General features: G+C 39.8%; 1 protein-coding gene across 1 annotated transcript in view; it reads left to right on the forward strand.

Moving 5' to 3' along the window:
• LOC124556419 (dynein axonemal heavy chain 5) overlaps positions 1-21,877 on the forward strand; it is an 876,134-nt gene that overhangs the window by 292,323 nt on the left and 561,934 nt on the right. Inside the window, exons 23-24 of the mRNA XM_047130377.1 lie at positions 428-436; positions 9,898-10,149. Coding sequence (XP_046986333.1) covers positions 428-436; positions 9,898-10,149 — 261 coding nt within the window. The remainder of the gene's footprint in view (positions 1-427; positions 437-9,897; positions 10,150-21,877) is intronic.

Genomic DNA, 21,877 nt, shown 5'->3' on the forward strand with positions numbered 1-21,877 from the left:
CTAATCTAATTCCCTCAGCATCACCCGACTTAATTAGACTACATTCCATTATCCTTGTTTTGCTTTTGTTGATGTTCATCTTATATCCTCCTTTCAAGACACTGTCCATTCCATTCAACTGCTCTTCCAAGTCCTTTGCTGTCTCTGACAGAATTACAATGTCATCGGCGAACCTCAAAGTTTTTACTTCTTCTCCATGAATTTTAATACCTACTCCGAATTTTTCTTTTGTTTCCTTTACTGCTTGCTCAATATACAGATTGAACAACATCGGGGAGAGGCTACAACCCTGTCTTACTCCCTTCCCAACCACTGCTTCCCTTTCATGTCCCTCGACTCTTATAACTGCCATCTGGTTTCTGTACAAGTTGTAAATAGCCTTTCGCTCCCTGTATTTTACCCCTGCCACCTTTAGAATTTGAAAGAGAGTATTCCAGTCAACATTGTCAAAAGCTTTCTCTAAGTCTACAAATGCTAGAAACGTAGGTTTGCCTTTCCTTAATCTTTCTTCTAAGATAAGTCGTAAGGTCAGTATTGCCTCACGTGTTCCAGTATTTCTACGGAATCCAAACTGATCTTCCCCGAGGTTGGCTTCTACTAGTTTTTCCATTCGTCTGTAAAGAATTCGTGTTAGTATTTTGCAGCTGTGACTTATTGAGCTGATAGTTCGGTAATTTTCACATCTGTCAACACCTGCTTTCTTTGGGATTGGAATTATTATATTCTTCTTGAAGTCTGAGGGTATTTCGCCTGTTTCATACATCTTGCTCACCAGATGGTAGAGTTTTGTCTTACAACCCCATATTTTCAATTAATCCTTAAACAATTACGTAGAGTTTTGTCTTACAACCCCATATTTTCAATTAATCCTTAAACAATTACGTAGGTAAGAAACAATTATTAATGTGTCTGCATAGCTGGACACCACCCTGGAAATGATCTTATTTTGCAGCCATATCTTAAGGCGTATCTGTGTTTGGCATGGTTTCAAGTGAATCTATAGAACACAAGTCTGATTTTTATCGCTTTTTATTAGAATAATATATAATTAGTATCATTGAATTGACTTGTAAGGAAACGCTGTATTCTATAATTCTTAATTTGACCTTATCGTGAACACAACGAAATACTGAGGAAAGATGAATTCGATTATAGTTGTTTTATGAGTCACAGAGCAAATAACTTGTTTCTAGCACTTAGCAGATATCACATCTGTGTAGAAAACAACAGGCAGAATGTTTCTTAGTGTTATTTACATAAGTTATAATTTGGAAAACTATAATTACAAGAAGGATTCAGATTTTTAGACAAGGCAAAAATCGTTTAAATGATAATTATTCACAGCAGACAGCCATCAGACACAGCATAAACAGAAGAAATCTTGCACCCTATCAGAGCAGTACAACGATCAGAAACATGTATGAACGTCGCGTTTCATTCTTTGAGGACAGCATACACTAAACAACCTAGACCTAGCTTTCATGTCTCTTGTTTTACAAACTGACTTTAGGCACACTATTTTCAGCTACTGACATTGGACGCTGTTTCTGTTCTGTTATAACTTAGCACGGCTGTATGTAACGAATGGCTGTGTTGCAGAATCTTACGTCTATATTATGCGATTTTTAAGGGACAGAGTAGAAGAAATAAGCGGAAATAAAACATAGTAGAGAACCTGTGGGTCTCGAATTTTCACTGGAGTGTTAGCAACAGAGTGGGATAGAAATCACACCTTTTTGAATAGTTTGCAATAGAAATCCTCAATATAAAGCAAAAAGTCTTCAGGTAAAATTTCAATAGTGGTAATTCCTGTTGAGATGTTTCGTTTGTAGAAAAATCAATAGCAACTGCTGTCAATAAATTGCAAAAATCAGAAACAGGGGCTACAAATTCAGAACAAAACGAAGTTACCTGTAGCTTCCTTTTTCGTTCTTGCCTCCCGTCGTTAGTAAAACTGCTTGAAAATATCTCTTCTTCTGCTGCTAGTTGCTCCGTACTAAATACTTAGTTGCATGATGGCGTGCCTAATTGATAGTATACATTAATTTTTTTTTCTTTCTCTGATGCAATCATTGTTTAATACTGAGAGAATTTTTGATAATTCCGTTCTTCAGGTTCTTCTGTATCCTGACGTTTTCTGTCTTTCGAGTTTTAAGCTATCTTTCTCTTGCTTTACTCACAGCTGCCTAGGGAATGTCCAACAGCATTCTGGGGTGAACTACTCGTATGACCATATTTCAACAGCTGACACAATCCTGCTTGCCACTTGCACTTCCTTTCTCAATAATAATTATTGCTCTCCGCTAAATATATAGCTGCATGATTGTGCGCCTGCTCAGTAGCATGAATTTGAAGATATTTTTTTATCAAATGAAACCATTTTTGAATAATGAGAGAATTTTTTATAATTCCGTTCTTGAAGTGCATCTATATTCAGACATTTTCTGTCTTTCCAGTCTTAAGCTATCTTTTTTCTCGCTTTTCTCAGAATTACCTTTACAGTATACAACAGCATATCGAGGCCAGTCATGACCATGTAGGCTGACACGGTCTTTTATGTATCGAATTACTAATTTGCAAATATTACAGCCCTCTCTCAGGGCACTAAATAATGTATAGTTCACGTTTAATGTTCCGATGCAAGATACTTTCTTTTTATATTTCTTTTAATCTTCCAGCCTATTAACCAATCCAAAAATCAAAGTTGTCTAATTGAGAAAAACTGTTTGTGCGTTATTCAATACTAACGGAGTCATTTACTGTACTTTGCTATGCGAATGTTTTTTCTTTTTACCTAAAAGATCCAAACATAGGACGAATTTTCTGCTTTCATCTGCGCTTTCAAATAAATGTTGAGGCTCTGCATTATGGATAATTATATATGCTAAACGGCTCAGAAATTCATGTTGCCGTGGTCTGAGCTCTGCTGCATGATAAGTCCAAGTAACGCAAGAGACAAACCGTCCCTGTATTCATTGCAAATGTCTTTCTCAGTAAAGATTAGTGCTGCAAAAAATTTACATTCACTATGTGATCAAAAGTATCCGGACACCTCCAAAAACATATGTTTTTCATATTAGATGCTTTGTGCTGCCACCTACTGCCAGGTACTCTATATTAGCGACCTCAGTAGTTATTAGACATTTTGAGAGAGCAGAATGGGGCGCTACGTGGAACTCACGGACTTCGAACGTGGTCAGGTCATTGGGTGTCAGTTGTGTCATACGTGCGTACGCGAGATTTCCACACTTCTAAACATCCCTAGGTCCACTGTTTCCGATGTGATAGTGAAGTGGAAATGTGGAGGGACATGTACAGCACAAAAGCGTACAGGTCGACCTCGTCTGTTGACAGACAGAGACCGCCGACAGTTGAAGAGGGTCGTAATGTGCAATAAGCAGAGAGCTATTCAGACCATCACACAGGAATTCAAATTACATCAGGATCCACTGCAAGTACTATGACAGTTAAGCGGGAGGTGAGAACAGTTGGATTTCATGGTCGAACGGCTGCTGATAAGCCACACATCACGCTGGTAAATGCCAAACGACGCCTCGCTAGGTGTAAGGAGCGTAAACATTGGACGATTGAACGGTGGAAAAACGTTGTGTGGAGTGACTAATCACGGTACACAATGTGGCGATCCGATGGCAGGGTTTGGGTATGGCGAATGTCCGGGGAACGTTATCTGCCAGCGTGTGTAGTGCCAACAGTAAAATTCGGAGGCGGTGGTGTTATGGTGCGGTCGTGATTTTCATGGATGGGGCTTGCATCCCTTGTTGTTTTGCGTGGCGCTATCACAGCACTAGCCTACGTTGATGTTTGAAGTACCTTCTTGCCTCCCAATATTGAAAAGCAATTCGAGGATGGCGATTGCATCTTTCAACATGATCGAGCACCTGTTTATAACGCACGACCTGTGGTGGAGTGGTTACACGACAGTAACATCTCTGTAATGGATTGGCCTGCACAGAGTTCTCACCTGAATCCTATAGAACACCTTTGGGATGTTTTGGAACGACAACTTCGTGCCAGGCTTCACCGACCGACATCGATACCTCTCCTCAGTGCAGCACTATGTGAAGGATGGGCTGCCATTCCCCTAGAAACCTTCCAGCATCTGATTGAACATCTGCCTGCAAGAGTGGAAGCTGTCATCAAGGCTAAGGGTGGTCCAGCACCGTACTGAATTCCAGCTCTACCGATGGAGGGCACGAGGAACTTGTAAGTCGTTTTCAGCCAGATGTCCGGATACTTTTGATCACACAGTATATGGGTGGTTTTATTGCGCACGAATAAAATGACTTTTTTTACTGCTGTTGTGTAACGTAAAAGTAATTCTGAATGCAATTACAGCTTGAAAATCGTGTCCACCACGCCTCTGAACTAATAAACGCTCCATGCGAAAGGGAAAGCAATTTTTGATATGACCCAGACGAGAGTATTTTTCTCCAAATTTTAAATTTTTGTCCAAAATTACACTCTGGTTGAAGTCAGCCGCGAAATTATGTTATATATTAAGCCACGATATTATTGTTGCGTGTGTGTTACGGATTTCCTATGTTTTCTACACGGACAATCAACTTCCTGCTAGACGTAACATACAGTGCCCTTCCTTGAAGTGGCCAGAGTAAGAAATGAAAACTGAAAAACTTGTCAGTGTTATGACAGCCACAACGTGCAAAGTAATCATAGAATTACTGCATCTGTTGAGAATCTGAGTCTTGCATGGTTTTGGGTTCAGCCCTTTAGATTAACCCCGACGATCAGGTTAATAAGAGTCGAACGTTGTTCCACCTGGCCCTTCAATCTGACGAGCTTAACGTCGCATTCGTGGCGTAGCTGCACGATGGGAGGGAAGAAGTAACTTGTTTAACGCATTTCATCATTTGGCATAGATGTCGTTATGTCTCGATGAATATAACTTTGAGACTGATGTTTCAATGAGTCGGGGATAGGAGTGTGCCGGCGGTAATCGTAATTCTTTATCGGTAGGTTGCCAGCTTTGTAGCTGCAGTCAGTGACATAATTCACGAGACCCCTCGCCGTTTCGTTATGCTGAAGTGCACAGTTTTACTGCCTGTTACGCAGCATAACAGACAAGGAGTCACTGTGTTATCAACATATTATCAACTCATAAGTGACCCTACTAGAGTAGTAAAACTTCTGTAGGCTACTGTAGACTATCATAAGGAAGCGTAGACGACGGTAGCCTTGCTGAGTTAATATCATAACCTCCTTACCTCTATGTTAAGTGTGTTGCATATCTATGGCGCGCTACCTCATTTCGATTACTTTGATTGTATATGCCATCGGTGTCTTACTAGATTACAGCAGAAACGGGAAGCGGTGAAACGCCTAGAAATTAAGTAAAAATATATAAAGGGCTGTGTAACCTACAGAACATTTCTATTCCTCATAGTTTCCATCCTGTCTGTTATTTAAAAATAAGCAGTATCTATCGCAAAATCCAAATTATCACTGTTTAATTCAGGTTTTATTCAAAATCTGTTGATTTGTAACCTGAAACAGGGAGATGTAATAGCAAAGATTAAAAACGCAATACATATTTACGAAGCAGCGCTATAAAACATAATGTCCTCCAAAACGGGTAAAACTAAAAAGAACGCAAAACAAAAACTCATCAAACATTACTTCAGTACTTCGTCGAGCTTATATAAGACATGTTTCGTTTTTCACAACAACTTTCGCACTTATCGATAGTAATAGGAAACTTTGCCTTTGATCAAAATGAAGATCCTTCTACCGAGTACAAAAAACAACAATAATAATACAGATACTTTTACGTTTGTTCACGAAAAGTGTACTTGCGACAAAAGTAATTGCTTTGGTAACATAAAACCGCAGAAATCGCAATCAACTAATTTTTATTATTGGTAAAACGCAATTTATATTTTGTAATGATACAGAAAACAGAGTTGACTAACACTGAACGACGTGCCGTTCTAACTGTATGCAAAACAAAGAACAAACAGAAGTCGACAGCTCCAAGCTTCTCTCTCATACATTCATTTATGTTTCTGTCCCTACCAGAGCTACCAATATTACCGGTAATCCTAACATTTACCATGTCATTTATATACTGTACCAGGACTTCCGAACCGTAACTATGGTACAGCACAACTCTAATGTCAACAAATGATCCGCTCCATATTGCCTAGTCGAAATAGTTCACGCCCATAGGCAGACTACCCTGTGGACAGATTTCTAAAGTGGGCTGCTGTCGCTGGATTTTCCCAGGTGGCTGCGGCGCCGGCAGCAGCAACAGCAGCAGAAGCAGTGACGTGTACTTATTGCAATTTGGCACGTCGCAAACTGTACGCGTGCTGAGCACATGTAATTTCAGTTAAAAACTTGGAGGGATGCTCTATCCACTGATACACGTCCATTTTCTGTATATATCTCGCAGTTTTCGCACAGTCGTTTCTGAAACCCCATAGGTACTTATGAATGCCCTGTATTTTCTCATTGCGTCAGATGCCCGTGAAAAATCGACAAACGGTGACCTGAGTACTGCTCCACCTCAGCCTGTCATTTTTCTACAAACTAAAGATCTGCTGTTTGTCGTTAAGTCTTGAAGGACCATCGATAACAATGCCATTACTAAGAGCTACAGTTGCGCTCCACCGAAACTACAGTTCTGTCGTTTTGGTACAGTACATAAATGACATAGTAAATGTCGTAGTAAATAGCAGGATGACTGGTAATATTGGTAGCACTGATAGGATAAGTAACATACCGGGTGATAGTAAAGTCAGTATAAATTTGAAAACTTAATAAATCACGGAATAATGTAGACAGAGATGTAAAAATTGACACACATGCTTGGAATGACATGGGGTTTTATTAGAACAAAAAAAAAAACAACTCCATATTTCTAGACGCGTGAAAGATCTCTTGCGCGCGTCGTTTGGTGATGATCGTGTGCTCAGCCGCCACTTTCGTCATGCTTGGCCTCCAAGGTCCCCAGACCTCAGTCCGTGCGATTATTGGCTTTGGCGTTACCTGAAATCGCAAGTGTATCGTGATCGACCGACATCTCTAGGGATGCTGAAAGACAACATCCGACGCCAATGCCTCACCATAGCTCCGGACATGCTTTACAGTGCTGTTCCCAACATTATTCCTCGACTACAGCTATTGTTGAGGAATTATGGTGGACATATTGAGCATTTCCTGTAGAGAACATCATCTTTGCTTTGTCTTACTTTGTTATGCTAATTATTGCTATTCTGATCAGATGAAGCGCCATCTGTCCGACATTTTTTGAACTTTTGTATTTTTTTGGTTCTAACAAAACCCCATGTCATTCCAAGCATGTGTGTCAATTTGTACCTCTCTACCTACATTATTCCGTGATTTATTAAGTTTTCAAATTTGTACTTACTTTTTGATCAGCCGGTATATGAATGAGAGAGGAATTGTGCACCGAAGACTTCTCTTTGCATTTTGTTTGCTTTGCACATAATTAGAACCTTACATCAATCAGTGCTAGTCAGTCGTGTATTCTATAGCATTACAAAATATAAACTGTATTATACTAGTAATAAAAATTAGTTCATCGCGTAACTTCCGCGCTTTAATCCAACCAAAGCAATTACTGTTCTTACTAGTACATTTTAAATGCACAAACATAAAAAACCTATATTATTATTGTTGTTTTTTGTACTCGATAGAACGTTCTTTATCATGATCGAAGATAAGAACTCTGTTGTTATTAATAAGTGCGAAAATTGTTTATAGAAAACAGAACTATGTTTTACATAAGCTTTACGTAGTATTGAAGCGATGTTTAATATGTTCTTCTTTTACGGACTTTTTATGGGGAAATTGCGTTTTCTAGCGCTATATGATAAATCTTTTTTTTTAATTTCTACTACAGCGTCCCATTGTTTCAAGCTACAAACCAACAATTTCCGAATGAAGCCTGATTCAAATAGTGCCAATATATTCCTTAGGTTACACAGCCCCTTATATATCCTCACTCAGTTTCTAGAAGGTTCGACTGATGACCTCAGATGTTTAGTCCCATAGTGCTCAGAGCCATTTCTAGAAGGTTCGCCGCTTCCGGTTTCTAGGGGAATCTAGTAAGACACTGATTGCATATGCAAACAAAGCGATCGAAATTAGGTAACACCCGGTAAGTTTGCAACACACTTAACGTACGGGTAACACATTTACAATCTTAACTGATCAAAGCCTCTAGAAAAACTGCTGTAGTCTGCGCTTACTTGTGAAAGTCTGAGGTAGTCTACGGCAGTTTTACAGTTCTACTCAGAGCATTAGATAAATTCTGTCTCGAAAGGAGCGGGAGAGAACGGTGCCACCACTGGTCACGCTGTCAACACTATTCCCACTGGTGTAGTTTATAAAACTTGGAGAATCCTTTGTTTTGTGACGGATCCCAAACCCAAGGTCCTCGGCGGTACTTTTGGGGCAGCCACCACAAATTGTATAAAGCGTGGGTAGTGACCAGGATGTAGCTATGTCTGCTGGCCGAAAAATAATTAATGACAAGAATTGCGCCAGCTAGAATGAAGTGATAACATATCTTTATTTCTGACGAAACGTGAACCAGCAATAAGAGTCCAAGTAATATCCAAGAGTAATCCGTGTACCGAGCCTAGTCGAATGCAATAGCAAATATCACACTGCAATGGCTCCGCTATAAACTCCACGAAAGGTTCTACATCTACATTCTACATTTATACTCCGCAAGCCACCCAACGGTGTGTGGCGGAGGGCACTTTACGTGCCACTGTCATTACCTCCCTTTCCCGTTCCAGTCGCGTATGGTTCGCGGGAAGAACGACTGTCTGAAAGCCTCCGTGCGCGCTCTAATCTCTCTAATTTTACATTCGTGATCTCCTCGGGAGGTATAAGTAGGGGGAATCAATATATTCGATACCTCATCCAGAAACGCACCCTCTCGAAACCTGGCGAGCAAGCTACACCGCGATGCAGAGCGCCTCTCTTGCAGAGTCTGCCACTTGAGTTTATTAAACATCTCCGTAACGCTATCACGGTTACCAAATAACCCTGTGACGAAACGCGCCGCTCTTCTTTGGATCTTCTCTATCTCCTCCGTCAAACCGATCTGGTACGGATCCCACACTCATGAGCAATACTCAAGTATAGGTCGAACGAGTGTTTTGTAAGCCACCTCCTTTGTTGATGGACTACATTTTCTAAGCACTCTCCCAATGAATCTCAACCTGGTACCCGCCTTACCAACAATTAATTTTATATGACCATTCCACTTCAAATCGTTCCGCACGCATACTCCCAGATATTTTACAGAAGTAACTGCTACCAGTGTTTGTTCCGCTATCATATAATCATACAATAAAGGATTCTTCTTTCTATGTATTCGCAATACATTACATTTGTCTATGTTAAGGGACAGTTAGCAATAGACAATCGACAATAGACTGTCCGTCTCGGGGCCACCGCTCCTCCTTATGTGCAAAAGGCAGAGGGCGCTGCGGACCCGAGCTCAGCCATGGCGCGACCTCTTCCGTCGGCGGTAACGCCCTGAGACGCCGACGGCCACGACAGGAACTGGGGCCAGCGATGTCACGGTCAGGGCGCGCGTGCGCGAGTTGGTTGGTTGGTTGGGTCCGTGGATTCAACACTTTGTGCGATAATTATCGTTTACCTGGGTGCCGTCAGGTTCCGTTGTGACAAGGCTCACCGTTAAAGTCAGTGTTCCGTAAGATAGAAAGCAATGGGCCGAAGAAATAGCGTGGGCGTTAAGTTGCCAGTTTTCCGGCAGTAGCGATGAGGGCGGCTGTGCAGAGGCGTGGTGCACGGCGGCGCTTGGCCGCAGCTCTTCCTGGTCTGTCCCGTGCTGACGCGCGCGCGGCCGTGTGCGAGCAGAGGTCCGGCTGGCGGAAGCTGGCCGGCCGGCCGTCGCAGGCCGTGCTTGACGTGGTGTCCCGCCTGGAGCAGGCGGCGCGCGGCCCCGAGGACGCCCGCTCGCGCCGCCGCAAGCTGTACCGCCTCGCCTCCGACGAGCGGCCCTCCTTCCCGCAGCAGGCGCGCAACTTCTACAGCCACGTCATGGAGAACAAGGAGGTCGTCAAGACGCTCTCTCTGCTCTCCACCTGCACGCAGGACGTGCGACAGGTACCACGCTACCTACTCCTCTTTCTTCTTTAATGTCGTTAAACTTTCTCCTCTTCTACAGCAAATCAATCGTACGTCGCTCGAGAAACAGTGTGATCCGAGTTATTGGCGAAATGCCCAGGTCGTTCCTGTTTTCAGCAACAGTAAACGACGGTGTGCACATTACTATAGGCTCATACTGCGGACGTCAATAACAGTGTGTGGTGGAGGGTACTTCGTCCACCGCTGTAACCTTCGCCCACTCCTGTTCCAGCCGTGAAAGGTAGGCGGAAAGAACGATTATTGGTAAGTCTCTGTGTGAGCTCTAAACTTTTGGGGGATATAGTACCAAGAAGTGACATGTTGCTTCAGTCGTATAGGAACTGTCACTGGAGTTGGCCAAGGCTACCAACAGAACCTATTGAAACCATCCCGTCTCCTCTATACCTCTTGTGTTATTACGCAATAACCGTCTCCTCTATATCTCTTTTGTTAGGCAACCTTCCCTTTTACAATAAACTATGAAACATTTCCTTAGGATTTCTATCTCTTGCTTAATAATAACAAATGAAATCTTCCCTTTGAAATTTATTGTCTTTCTCAATCTTCGCATACAAATTTAATTACTGCTTATTAAAAGTGATTATTTCGACGAAACATAGAATGTGTCGTCGTCGTGGCCCTCAGTCGTTATCTGCAATAACCCAAAACTATTCCTTACCTTTTTTACTGTTACTGGATCTCCATCTGACTGCTACATCGAACTGCGACATGAATATACTTACTCTGTTTTACTATACTCTGTTAACTGCTGGTGGGCTGTCATAATAAGTGGCTGTATTTAATACCAAAGCTGACGTTATTCGTTAATAGCAAAGCTGACGTTATTCTTTAATTAATTTGAGTGAAGTTACGTAATTCATGGTTACACTTTTTCTTGACAACAATAAAATTTTTGCAAAGTTTTATGTTGATGGTTTTTGGGATGGATTATAATCAGTAATGCAACGTTGCTGGCAAAAATTAATTATATTCTGAAAACGCTTCAAATATTTACTGTTGGTAATGAAATGATTTTACAAACGTTCAAATGGGACTTACTTTTTACAATAATCTTACAACTAGCATTGCGCAAACATACCTTCAGTAGTCTTGAATTTCGCAAAGAAAATAATTCAATAATATTAGTTCCTCTCATGATAATAGTTAGTAGATGTCTCTGTACATCTGTTTATAATCTCTTGTAAATCATAGCTGGTGGCTGGCAGGCACACTACTCCTCTCAACCTCTCGCTTCAAACCTGCTACCAATTCGCTTCACATCTCCCTTACTACTGACTTCCTACGAACGCTAAAGTGCGGTCTCTCCTGCCAACAATGCTTTCTGGTGCAGACAATCCCTGCTACCATTACAAAATGTATCAACGCACGGTCTTTCCCGCTCTTTTCTTAAAATGTATCCATACGCGGTCTCTCCTGTCCTTTTTCAAATTATGTCAACTTGCGGTCTCTCTTGTCAACAATACTTTGGTGCAGACGTTCCCTGCTACCACAATTATTTCCAACATGACAAATATTAATTATTCCTACTTAATCCTATTAATAAAATATAACATCTTTCATAAATTGTGATTTGACAATAGACAATAGAAATATATACGTCTTACATAACCCTCCACTGGGTTTCCTTAAAATTTTCCTACGTTGTTATGTCATTTGGACTTGACGCAAGGAGAAAATTTGATTATAGAAATATGTTTAGAAATAAGTAAGCTAATGATAGAATATTTCTTTCAACAAAGCACATACATATACTGTCATAAGAATTTGTTTTCCTAAGTCTAACAAAGAGAATATTCAAAAGAGTATACATCAAAATATACAAATAATATGAGTCAGTAAGTTGGAAGTGTACATCGGGTAGTAAAAGTTATTTATATTTCTAATAGTAATGGATGCCAAAAATTAGAACATAGTTTATGTTTCATTATAATTTTTTTTGTAAAACTGGCATCTATTAGTACCATATTCAAGGAAGGGAAAAAAAAGGAATTGGATAGCATGGTCAAAGCACTGGCAACTGTATGTGAATGCACTCAAAAGTCCGTTTCTTTCCCGCACATAGCACAGCACCAGATTTCGCCATGTGATTCCGTCGTCTCTTTGATCCGTAGTTTTAGTGTAACCAAACACTAAGTTAACCGTCGAATTGCCTGAGTTGCCGCAGCTACATCAGGTACAAGTTCCAACTCCAAATGTCCATTAGTAGTGATGGTGTGCATCTTGGTATGCAAGCACCTATTGACGTACATCATGACTGTGGTGTGCATCTTGGTATGCCGACACCTCATAGAAAACATCGTAGATTGAAGTAACGTGGGTCACTATTCACTTTGTTTGAGCTCCATAACCATGGGGATGCACAGGAATTAAGGTACAGGTATAATCATTTTGTCGAAAGGTTCACGGATATGGTTGATACCGTTATTACCAAATTTTACATCATCTCTTTCCTCTGTGCTCATAAAAATTATTTATTTTACGTTTAAAAGGGCAAAATATGTCACCTTGTGTGACTGTAGAAAAAGTTTATAGTTTTAAACAATTACATAAAAAACACATTTTCCATCTGTAGGGAATTCAGCCTACTATACATATTACATTACCTGACAGTCAATAACATAAACAAATATTTCTGTAAGTGGAATTTAGTAGTACCTTTAGGCATCAACATTTTAAATAAAAGGCCGGCCGAAGTGGCCGTGCGGTTCTAGGCGCTGCAGTCTGGAACCGCAAGACCGCTACGGTCGCAGGTTCGAATCCTGCCTCGGGCATGGATGTTTGTGATGTCCTTAGGTTAGTTAGGTTTAACTAGTTCTAAGTTCTAGGGGACTAATGACCTCAGCAGTTGAGTCCCATAGTGCTCAGAGCCATTTGAACCAATTTTTTTTTAAATAAAATAGACAAGTACCTTTATACAAACTATGTCAATTTCTGTGACTCTAAATAAATCACAATCTGGTGCTCATATAAATAATTACATAAAGACACTGTTATATTACTTCACAGGTTGTGAATTCACAGTTTTTGAAATATGAAAGTACATTTTGACAAAATATGTCACTTTCTGTGACTTCAGTATGTTCGGTAATGTGTTCGTCAGTTACGAGTCATATTGTCAGTCGACTATATATTATGTTTGAGTTGTGTAACACACATCGTCATTGTTATTTAAGAGAAAAAATTTGTATTTTACGTAGAGTGCGAGTCGGTATGCTGACATTTGGTGTGATCTGTTTTTCCTATGTATGTATCTGATGTAAAAGATATCATGTTCGATTCAGAAAAATTTTTTCTAATAGCAAAGTAAATATAGTAAGCAATTTAATGTGGTTTCTCCATCCGTAGTGCTGCGCTGCGCTGTGTCACCTGTTATCAAAATAAACCATTACTAAATTACATTCCTTACATACTAACATCTTCATTCTTCTCTCTCCTTTGTACCTCGTGTCATCTTTCTGCATAGCCTATAATAAAATATTCATTGTTAATAATCGTCAGCGCACGGCATGACTTCAACATCTCTCTGCATCTGGAAAATCGCGTCAGCTCTCGGCATGACCTGTAAAGCATTTATCCACATTTCTCCATATTCAATACTTATAATTAAAACTACGTTTATTTTGGTGAACTATGACAACAATGCTGCATGCACCGGTTAAAGAATACATCTAACTGCTACTACTGTATGAAAATTATTTGTACGTGTTATACATTTACACTTAAAGTAGTCCTGTTAATTGCTTCACTTACCTTACATAATGTGAAATAAATGTCCTGCGAGAACGCTTCTAAGACTGCTATTAATGTTCAGTGTATTTATCTGCGGTCGAATCGAGGTGACCTGTTGTGCACGTAAATAACCCATTAGTAGTTCACTGTATTCGGGCTTGCTGGAATGTGCCAAAAAGCTCGTTGTTATACTCTGTCTATATGTATCCCTGTAAGAAGGTTTTTCTATTTTAAGAATTTCTTTGTGTTTGACATATGATGGTTTCCTCTCGATTTTTTTGTTCTGTGTGTCTCAATGTGTACTACATTAGCGTGCGGAATATTTCGAATTCTGTACGGTCCTGCGTACAGAAGTTCAAATTTTTTGCATCGTTTCTTCCCTTTGTGTGACAGATAATAGGTACGAACTAGTACCTTATCACCAATCTCGTACTTGCGGAATCTACTTACCTGCTTCTGCTGTCTCTTCCGACGATCTGCACCTCGTTTAATGTTCGCTACTGCCATGTCTATTATCTGACAATGACAAAGTCTACGCTTCTTTGGAAAAGTAATCATTTCAGTATATGCGGGATTGGATAGAGTTTTGCTTTGAAAGTCTCGTGTGGTTTCACCTGACATTCGTACATAAATCCTGTCATCGTTCCTGAAACATTGTTAAAAACTGTTTTATGTTGCACAAGAATATTTTCTAATTCTGTGCGTTCTGTGTCGACTTCTGCCATACTGTCTCCAACCTTGCGTGTAATTGTCTCTAATACATTACACTCCTGATCCTCTGCCATGTCATTATTATGTGTATTCGTGTATAGTGTGAGATAACAATCGTTATCTTCAGAATCTGCAATAATCTCTATCCTGTGTATATTTTGTTCTTCTGAGGATACTGTGTTTTGAAATCTCACTACCACTTCACTGTCTTCCTTCTGCAATGTTAGGTATGACGATTTGAAGTCAATCTTTGCGTCGCACTGTACGAGAAAATTCATTCCTAATATTATAATTAAATATGGAACTATCCAACAATTGCTGTGGAAAGTTTGCCCTGCAAAAACAAACGTTAATTGTGTCTGTCTTTTGACTTCAATGATTTTTCCTGGAAATGCACCATAACTTTAGTTTTGTGTAATGAGAATACTAGGTAATCATTATTGCTATTGCATCTGTTAAATGTGTCTTCGTTAATTACGCACATTGGTGAGCCTGGATCAATTATTGCTAAAATATTTTGTGACTTTAAATTTATCTGAATTATTGGGTGGCATATAGTTTTCTGCATGATCGGTTTTTCGTCTAACAATGTGTCTCGCACGCCGTCGAATGTAATGGCATTCTCTATCGTTATCCTTTCTCTGTCCTTATCCATAGTGTCGTCATTTAGAGATTCATCACAGGCTATCTCTAGTCATAAATGTTCTGACATTTCATTTCCTGTCGGGGAGGGTTATGTGTTTTCTATGAGCTGTGCTGTTCTACCATTTTGATTATTAGCGGTAGGTGACGGATGAAATCTTGTGTTTGGTACATTCATACAATAACTTGGTTGTTGTGCACTGTTTGAATTTCTATGAAAATTATCATTGTAGAATTTCCTTTGCGGTCGGTGTTCGTTATCTCTCCTTCTGTCGTCATAACTGTGGTTATACGGCGAGGCACGCGTGTTTCTCTGAAAAGGCTGTCTTTGTTCGTTTTGTGTATTTTGCGGCTGACCCATGTAATTTGTTTGCACCTGACGCATTATTTTGGAGATGAGTCATGTGAAAGTTTGACCGGTTCGGCATTTTCTGTCGTATATGTGCCGTGTTATTTGGATGGCTTTGTTGCTGTCTTGAATTGTAATGTACATTGTTATTATACTGCTGTTCATTAAATCCCTGTGTGTATTCTAGATTAAAATTTTCATTTTCGCTGCGAAAGCGTTTATTATGATTTTTACTGCCAAATCGTATTTGCTCAAAATTAGTATTGTTTGTCTGGTTTGCGTTATGTCGTGAAAAGTTCTTATTAACAAACGCATAATCTGCCTGGTATACCTCTACCAATTGCAAGAGGTCTCTAAATGCGTACACGCTGTCCTTTTGCTGGCCTGTTAATAATGACACTTTTAATGCTCTGGAGAGTTTTGAAATACACAGTTGTATTAATGGGGACTGACTGTATGGCTCATTGAGGTATTGGTTTTGTTCAACCATATACTCGAAAAATTGTGTGATTGTTGGGAAAGTAGAATTCTCGAAATTTGGCAGAATAATTAGCAGATCTTTAATGCTACTCTGTATGGTATCTGACCAATATGCTGCTAGAAATGCTTCCTGGAATGCTTCTACTAAAAAACACTATCTAGCAATTGGTCGCATTCTTCTCGCTGGTTCCCCTTCAAGAAAACTGGTAATAAATTCTAGCTTATGTTGAACTGGCCATGATGGTGGGAGTGCCGCATTGAATTGCTGGATCCAGTCCAGTGGATGTATTTGCGTCCTGTCGTTTTTAAATGTTTGAAACTTTCTCACTGTAAGGAAATGCTTGTGGTCGAAATCGTCATATCTTTGTGTGTAATTATTTTCGTAATGTTGTGAATATGAATTTGTGTGTCTTTCTGCCTGGTTAAGATCTCTTACTCTCTGAAGTATACCGACATTATATGTATTGTGCATCTGAGGCATGTCGTAATGGTGTGTGTTCTGTTGGAATTGATTACCGTTGTTTCTTGTGTGTCAGCTATCCTTTGCTGTAAAGAATTGATTTTCGGATGTAACAAATTATTACGTGATTCTTGGTCTGCGATTGTTTGTTGCACATTTGTAATTTGCGTATCTTTACTATTAGAAATCTGTTGAACTGAGACTGGTGTACTGTCATCTGATTTAGTGTCATTGGTAGTATCTAACAAGTCTATTCTTATAGTGAGTTCGTTGATCTTTTCTGTCATTTCGTTTCGTAATTTACGATTACTTTTGGTTACTTTCTTAAAACCTGCTTTCAAATTTTCTAAGTCTTGATTGATTTCTATGTGTTCCATTTTGTCAGTTTGTGTCCGAACTTCTTCTGTCAATTTATCCCTAATATTCTGGATTTCAGTGTGTGTAGAAATTTTCGCCTCAATTGTATGTGATTGGATTCCCGTGAGCCTCTCTTGTATTTGAATATTTGTCTCCTTAACCATTTCGATTTCTTCCGAAATCGAGTGTATGTGATTGTCCACGTAAGTTTTTCCCTGAGCAAACACTTTCTTTTTGTCGTCCTGTCGCTGTTTATTAATTGTTTGTGATAGTTCTTTTCGTTCTTTATCCTGCGATCGCACCAGTTTGCGGTGACGTATCAAACAGTTTTCTGTGTGACTGTTAAAACGTTCATCAATGTGTTTTGTTTAGAAAAGTTCTCTGTCATTGTTTCTCGTATGCTTACCGCGAATGCTTCTTGTTTATCTGTTATTTCTTGAATCTTGGCGTGTAATTATTGATTTGATTTTTCAGCGACTGCTTGAATTTCTACTTTGATTCCGTGCTTTAGATTTTGGTACATTTTGTCTAATTTCTGATCTGTGTGTGTGCTGATTCTTGTGCCCTTCTGTTAAAGTTTCGATTCATGTCTTGTCTCATTTGCAGCAAAAATGCCATTATTGGATCCCTTTCGGATTGGCTTCTGTGTGTATTTGTATTCCTTGTTAAAGGTTGTACATCTGTGTTCATTTGAACATCCTCAGACGATTGTAATCGTGTCACCTCTTCCGTGGTTTCGGAATTTTTGTCAATAAAACTGTTGTATCTGCTACGCAGATTTTGTAGCTGTGTACCGTTTGAATCTGTTTCGGCACGTAATGGAGTCACACTGTTTGACTGCATTATAGTGGTTTCGTTACTGAAACTATTATGTCTGCTACGCGTAATTTGTGGCTGTGTAGCGCCTGTTGTATTTAGAAACAAATTATTTTGCATTAATATCTCATTATCAGTTGGAATATCTGAAGTTGATTGTTCGTCAAAAGATTCCACATTATTACTACTCTCGAATGTCTGTTCACCTAACGTTTCACTATCTGGTTTTTCACACGTATTATTTCTGTTTATTCCTGAAAAGAATTTCTCGTCAGTATTTTCTACGCTATTATCCCTTTGAGAAAGAGTAATTATTCTTCAGGCTATTGCCTATAATTAACACACGCAACAAAATATATCACTGTTCAAAGCGGATTCAACACTGAACAAACACTTTTTAACGCAGAATAAATAGAGCAAACAGAATTGCCGATGGCCTGTGAATTAAAGGTATACAGTTTCGTATAAGCGTTGCAACACTTAACACTAGCTTATTGATACAATTGTCAGAGTCAGTATATTCATTTTCACAGTAAATTCACTAGTCTTACTGGTTGGGTGTCGCCAAGTGAAACGTTCCCGTCTCCTCTATACCTCTTTTGTTAATGATAACCTTCCCTTTTACAATAAACCATGAAACCTATCCTTAGGATTTCTATCTCTTGCTTAATAATAACAAATGAAATCTTCCCTTTGAAATTTATTGTCTTTCTCAATCTTCGCATACAAATTTAATTACTGCTTATTAAAAGTGATTATTTCGACGAAACATAGAATGTGTCGTCGTCGTGGCCCTCAGTCGTTATCTGCAATAACCCAAAACTGTTCCTTACCTTTTTTTACTGTTACTGGATCGCCATCTGACTGCTACATCGAACTGCGACATGAATATACTTACTCTGTATTACTATACTCTATTAACTGCTGGTGGGCTGTCATAATAAGTGGCTGTATTTATTACCAAAACTGACGTTATTCTTTAATAGCAAAGCTGACGTTATTCTTTAATTAATTTGACTGAAGTTACGTAATTCATGGTTACACTTTTTCTTGACAACAATAAAATTTTTGCATAGTTTTATGTTGATGGTTTTTGGGATGGATTATAATCAGTAATGCAACATTGCTGGCAAAAATTAATTGTATTCTGAAAACGCTTCAAATATTTACTGTTGGTAATGAAATGATTTTACAAACGTTCAAAGGTGACTTACTTTTTACAATAATCTTACAACTAGCATTGCGCAAACATATCTTCAGTAGTCTTGAGTTTCGCAAAGAAAATAATTCAATAATATTAGTTCCTCTTATGATAATAGTTAGTTGATGCCTCTGTACATCTGTTTATAATCGCCGGCCGGTGTGGCCGTGCGGTTCTAGGCGCTTCAGTCTGGAACCGCGTGACCGCTACGATCGCAGGTTCGAATCCTGCCTCGGGCATGGATGTGTGATGTCCGTAGGTTAGTTAGGTTTAAGTAGTTCTAAGTTCTAGGGGACTGATGACCACAGATGTTAAGTCCCATAGTGCTCAGAGCCATTTGAACCATTTGTTTATAATCTCTTGTAAATCATAGCTGGTGGCTGGCAGGCACACTACTCCTCTCAACCTCTCGCTTCAGACCTGCTACCAATTCGCTTCACATCTCCCTTACTACTGACTTCCTACGAACGTTAAAGTGCGGTCTCTCCTGCCAACAATGCTTTCTGGTGCAGACAATCCCTGCTACTATTACAAAATGTATCAATGCGCGGTCTTCCCCGCTCTTTTCTTAAAATGTGTCCATACGCGGTCTCTCCCGCCCTTTTTAAAATTATACCAATTTGCAGTCTCTCCTGTCAACAATACTTTGGTGCAGACATTCCCTGCTACCACAATTATTTCCAACATGACAAATATTAATTATTCCTACTTAGTCCTATTAATAAAATATAAACATATTTCATAAATTGTGATTTGCCAATAGACAATAGAAATATACACGTCTTACACTATAACGAAACATATGCTCTTCTTTAGATCCTCTGTATTTCCTCAATCAGCCTTGTCTGGTGAGGGTCTCCGACCGACGAGCAATAGTCAAATTTCGACCTAACTAGAGTTTTGTAGCCTACTTCCTTCGTAGGTGGACTACGCCTCCTGAAGATTCTTCCAATGAGTCTCATTCTGGCATATCCATTACCTGTGACTATTTTTATGTGGTTATTTCACTTTGAATCGCTCCGTACGCATACTCACGATATTTAATGGAACTGACTGTTTCCAGTGTCGTTCAGCAGTCGTGTAATCACACAGTAATGGATTTTTCTGCCTATTTATGCCCACTACTTTACCTTTGTTTATGATGAGGGTCAACTGCCAATTCCTGTACCACGCGCTGATCCTCTGTATGTATTTCTGTTTTCCGCAACAACTTTCTACGGTTTGTATACAACATCCTCCTGGAAACTGACAGTACCATGTAGGATTCAATATGTCTTCCGCGAAAAACGATCTTGTGTATACTAACATCCGCTGTTCGTCCAAGAGACTCAGAAAGCAATAGACAGCGGTGTCCGGGTTACAGTTCCACCCTATCGTTTAGCGAATAAATTACGAGCTTACCAGACAGATGGATTCATGCCTTCCTTCCAGAACACAATACGTTATTATTAATTGTACGTAACAGACAGAAGTAACAGTAACTTCGGAAGCGATCTACGACAGTATCATAGAGTCTTTATTGTTTATGACACACATAAATTCTCTAACGGATAACGTTGTAAGGCTGTTCGAAGATGATACTGTTGTATACTGTGAAGTCGCAACGTTCGATAATTCTAGGAAGACTTGGCAGAGGATCGATGTTTGATGCAGATATTGGCATAAGGCCTTTAGAATGAAAAAGTGTTATGCATTGGGGATAAGTAAATCGAAAGAAACTGTATTGTTTAGTTGCACGACCGCCGAAAAGTCATCGGTAAGAGTCAAATAGCTGGCAGAATCTGTACGGAGTGATGTAAAGTGGAACTACCACATAAAACTAATTGAAGCAAAGTCAGAGATGCATTAGAAGAAAGGCAGAGGTGCAGCAGAAGAATCCGCAGGAAGTGCGGTCCCAGCGAAGGATGTAAAAAAAAAAAAAAAAAAACCTCATGATCAGGCCGTGAAGACCACTCGAAGGAGGTGGCATACGAGAACTTCGATCGATGAATATTTTTCTTCCTCATGGTGTTGATAGAAAAACGATAGAAGATCTAAATAAGAGCCGTGCCTATCGTTACGTGTCCGTTTAGTAAACGCGAAGACGTCACACAGTTGCTCATTCAACTCCGTGGTAGACGCCACAAGAAAAAAATGGCTCAAATGTCTCTGAGCACTATGGGACTTAACATCTGGTGTCATCAGTCCCCTAGAACTTAGAACTACCTAAACCTAACTAACCTAAGGACATCACACACGTCCATGCCCGAGGCAGGATTCGAATCTGCGACCGTAGCAGTCCCGCGGTTCCGGACTGCAGCGCCTAGAACCGCACGGCCACCGCGGCCGGCTACGCCACAAGAGATGCACTTACATATAGTGTGGTTTGCTATCAATATTCAAGTTTCGAGAAGAGTCAAGCAACATATTGCTTCCTGCCTGGCAATCCATCGCTCTAATTAGGTACCATCATGAGCCGCCATACAACAAGTACCGATTTCAGGTACATGTCCCTCGTATTCTGGTATATTTTTATAAGTTTCTTTTCTGGCAACTTTTTGGTACATATTCACAAAATGAAAAATTACGCCTACGAATAATCATTTAACAACTACGATATGAATAGCTTTTCTTAGTTTGTACATATTCAAATTAACAGAGTGGCCAGAAGCAGTCTGATAAGCTTTTAAATGTGTTGCAGCGTAGGTATCGCTGAGGGATAATTTTAAAAAACCGATACGCTGCGCCGTTTCCGTGTTAATTGGAACTGAAGTTAGCCAATTAGGTTGTTGTGCGCCCAAATTCAAGCAGCTTTCCAGGTACAATTAGTGTCTCTCTTTCTCATAGCATAAATGATAGCGCATGAGGCTACTCAGTCTTTGGCTCGGGTTTGATCCTTGCCACCGTCCCATGTCCAATTTTCATACCGCTCTCTTGTTCGGGTTTACGAAACCAAACGAAG

This window comes from Schistocerca americana, chromosome X (assembly GCF_021461395.2).
Source record: "Schistocerca americana isolate TAMUIC-IGC-003095 chromosome X, iqSchAmer2.1, whole genome shotgun sequence".
Classification (NCBI taxonomy): Eukaryota; Metazoa; Arthropoda; class Insecta; order Orthoptera; family Acrididae; genus Schistocerca; species Schistocerca americana.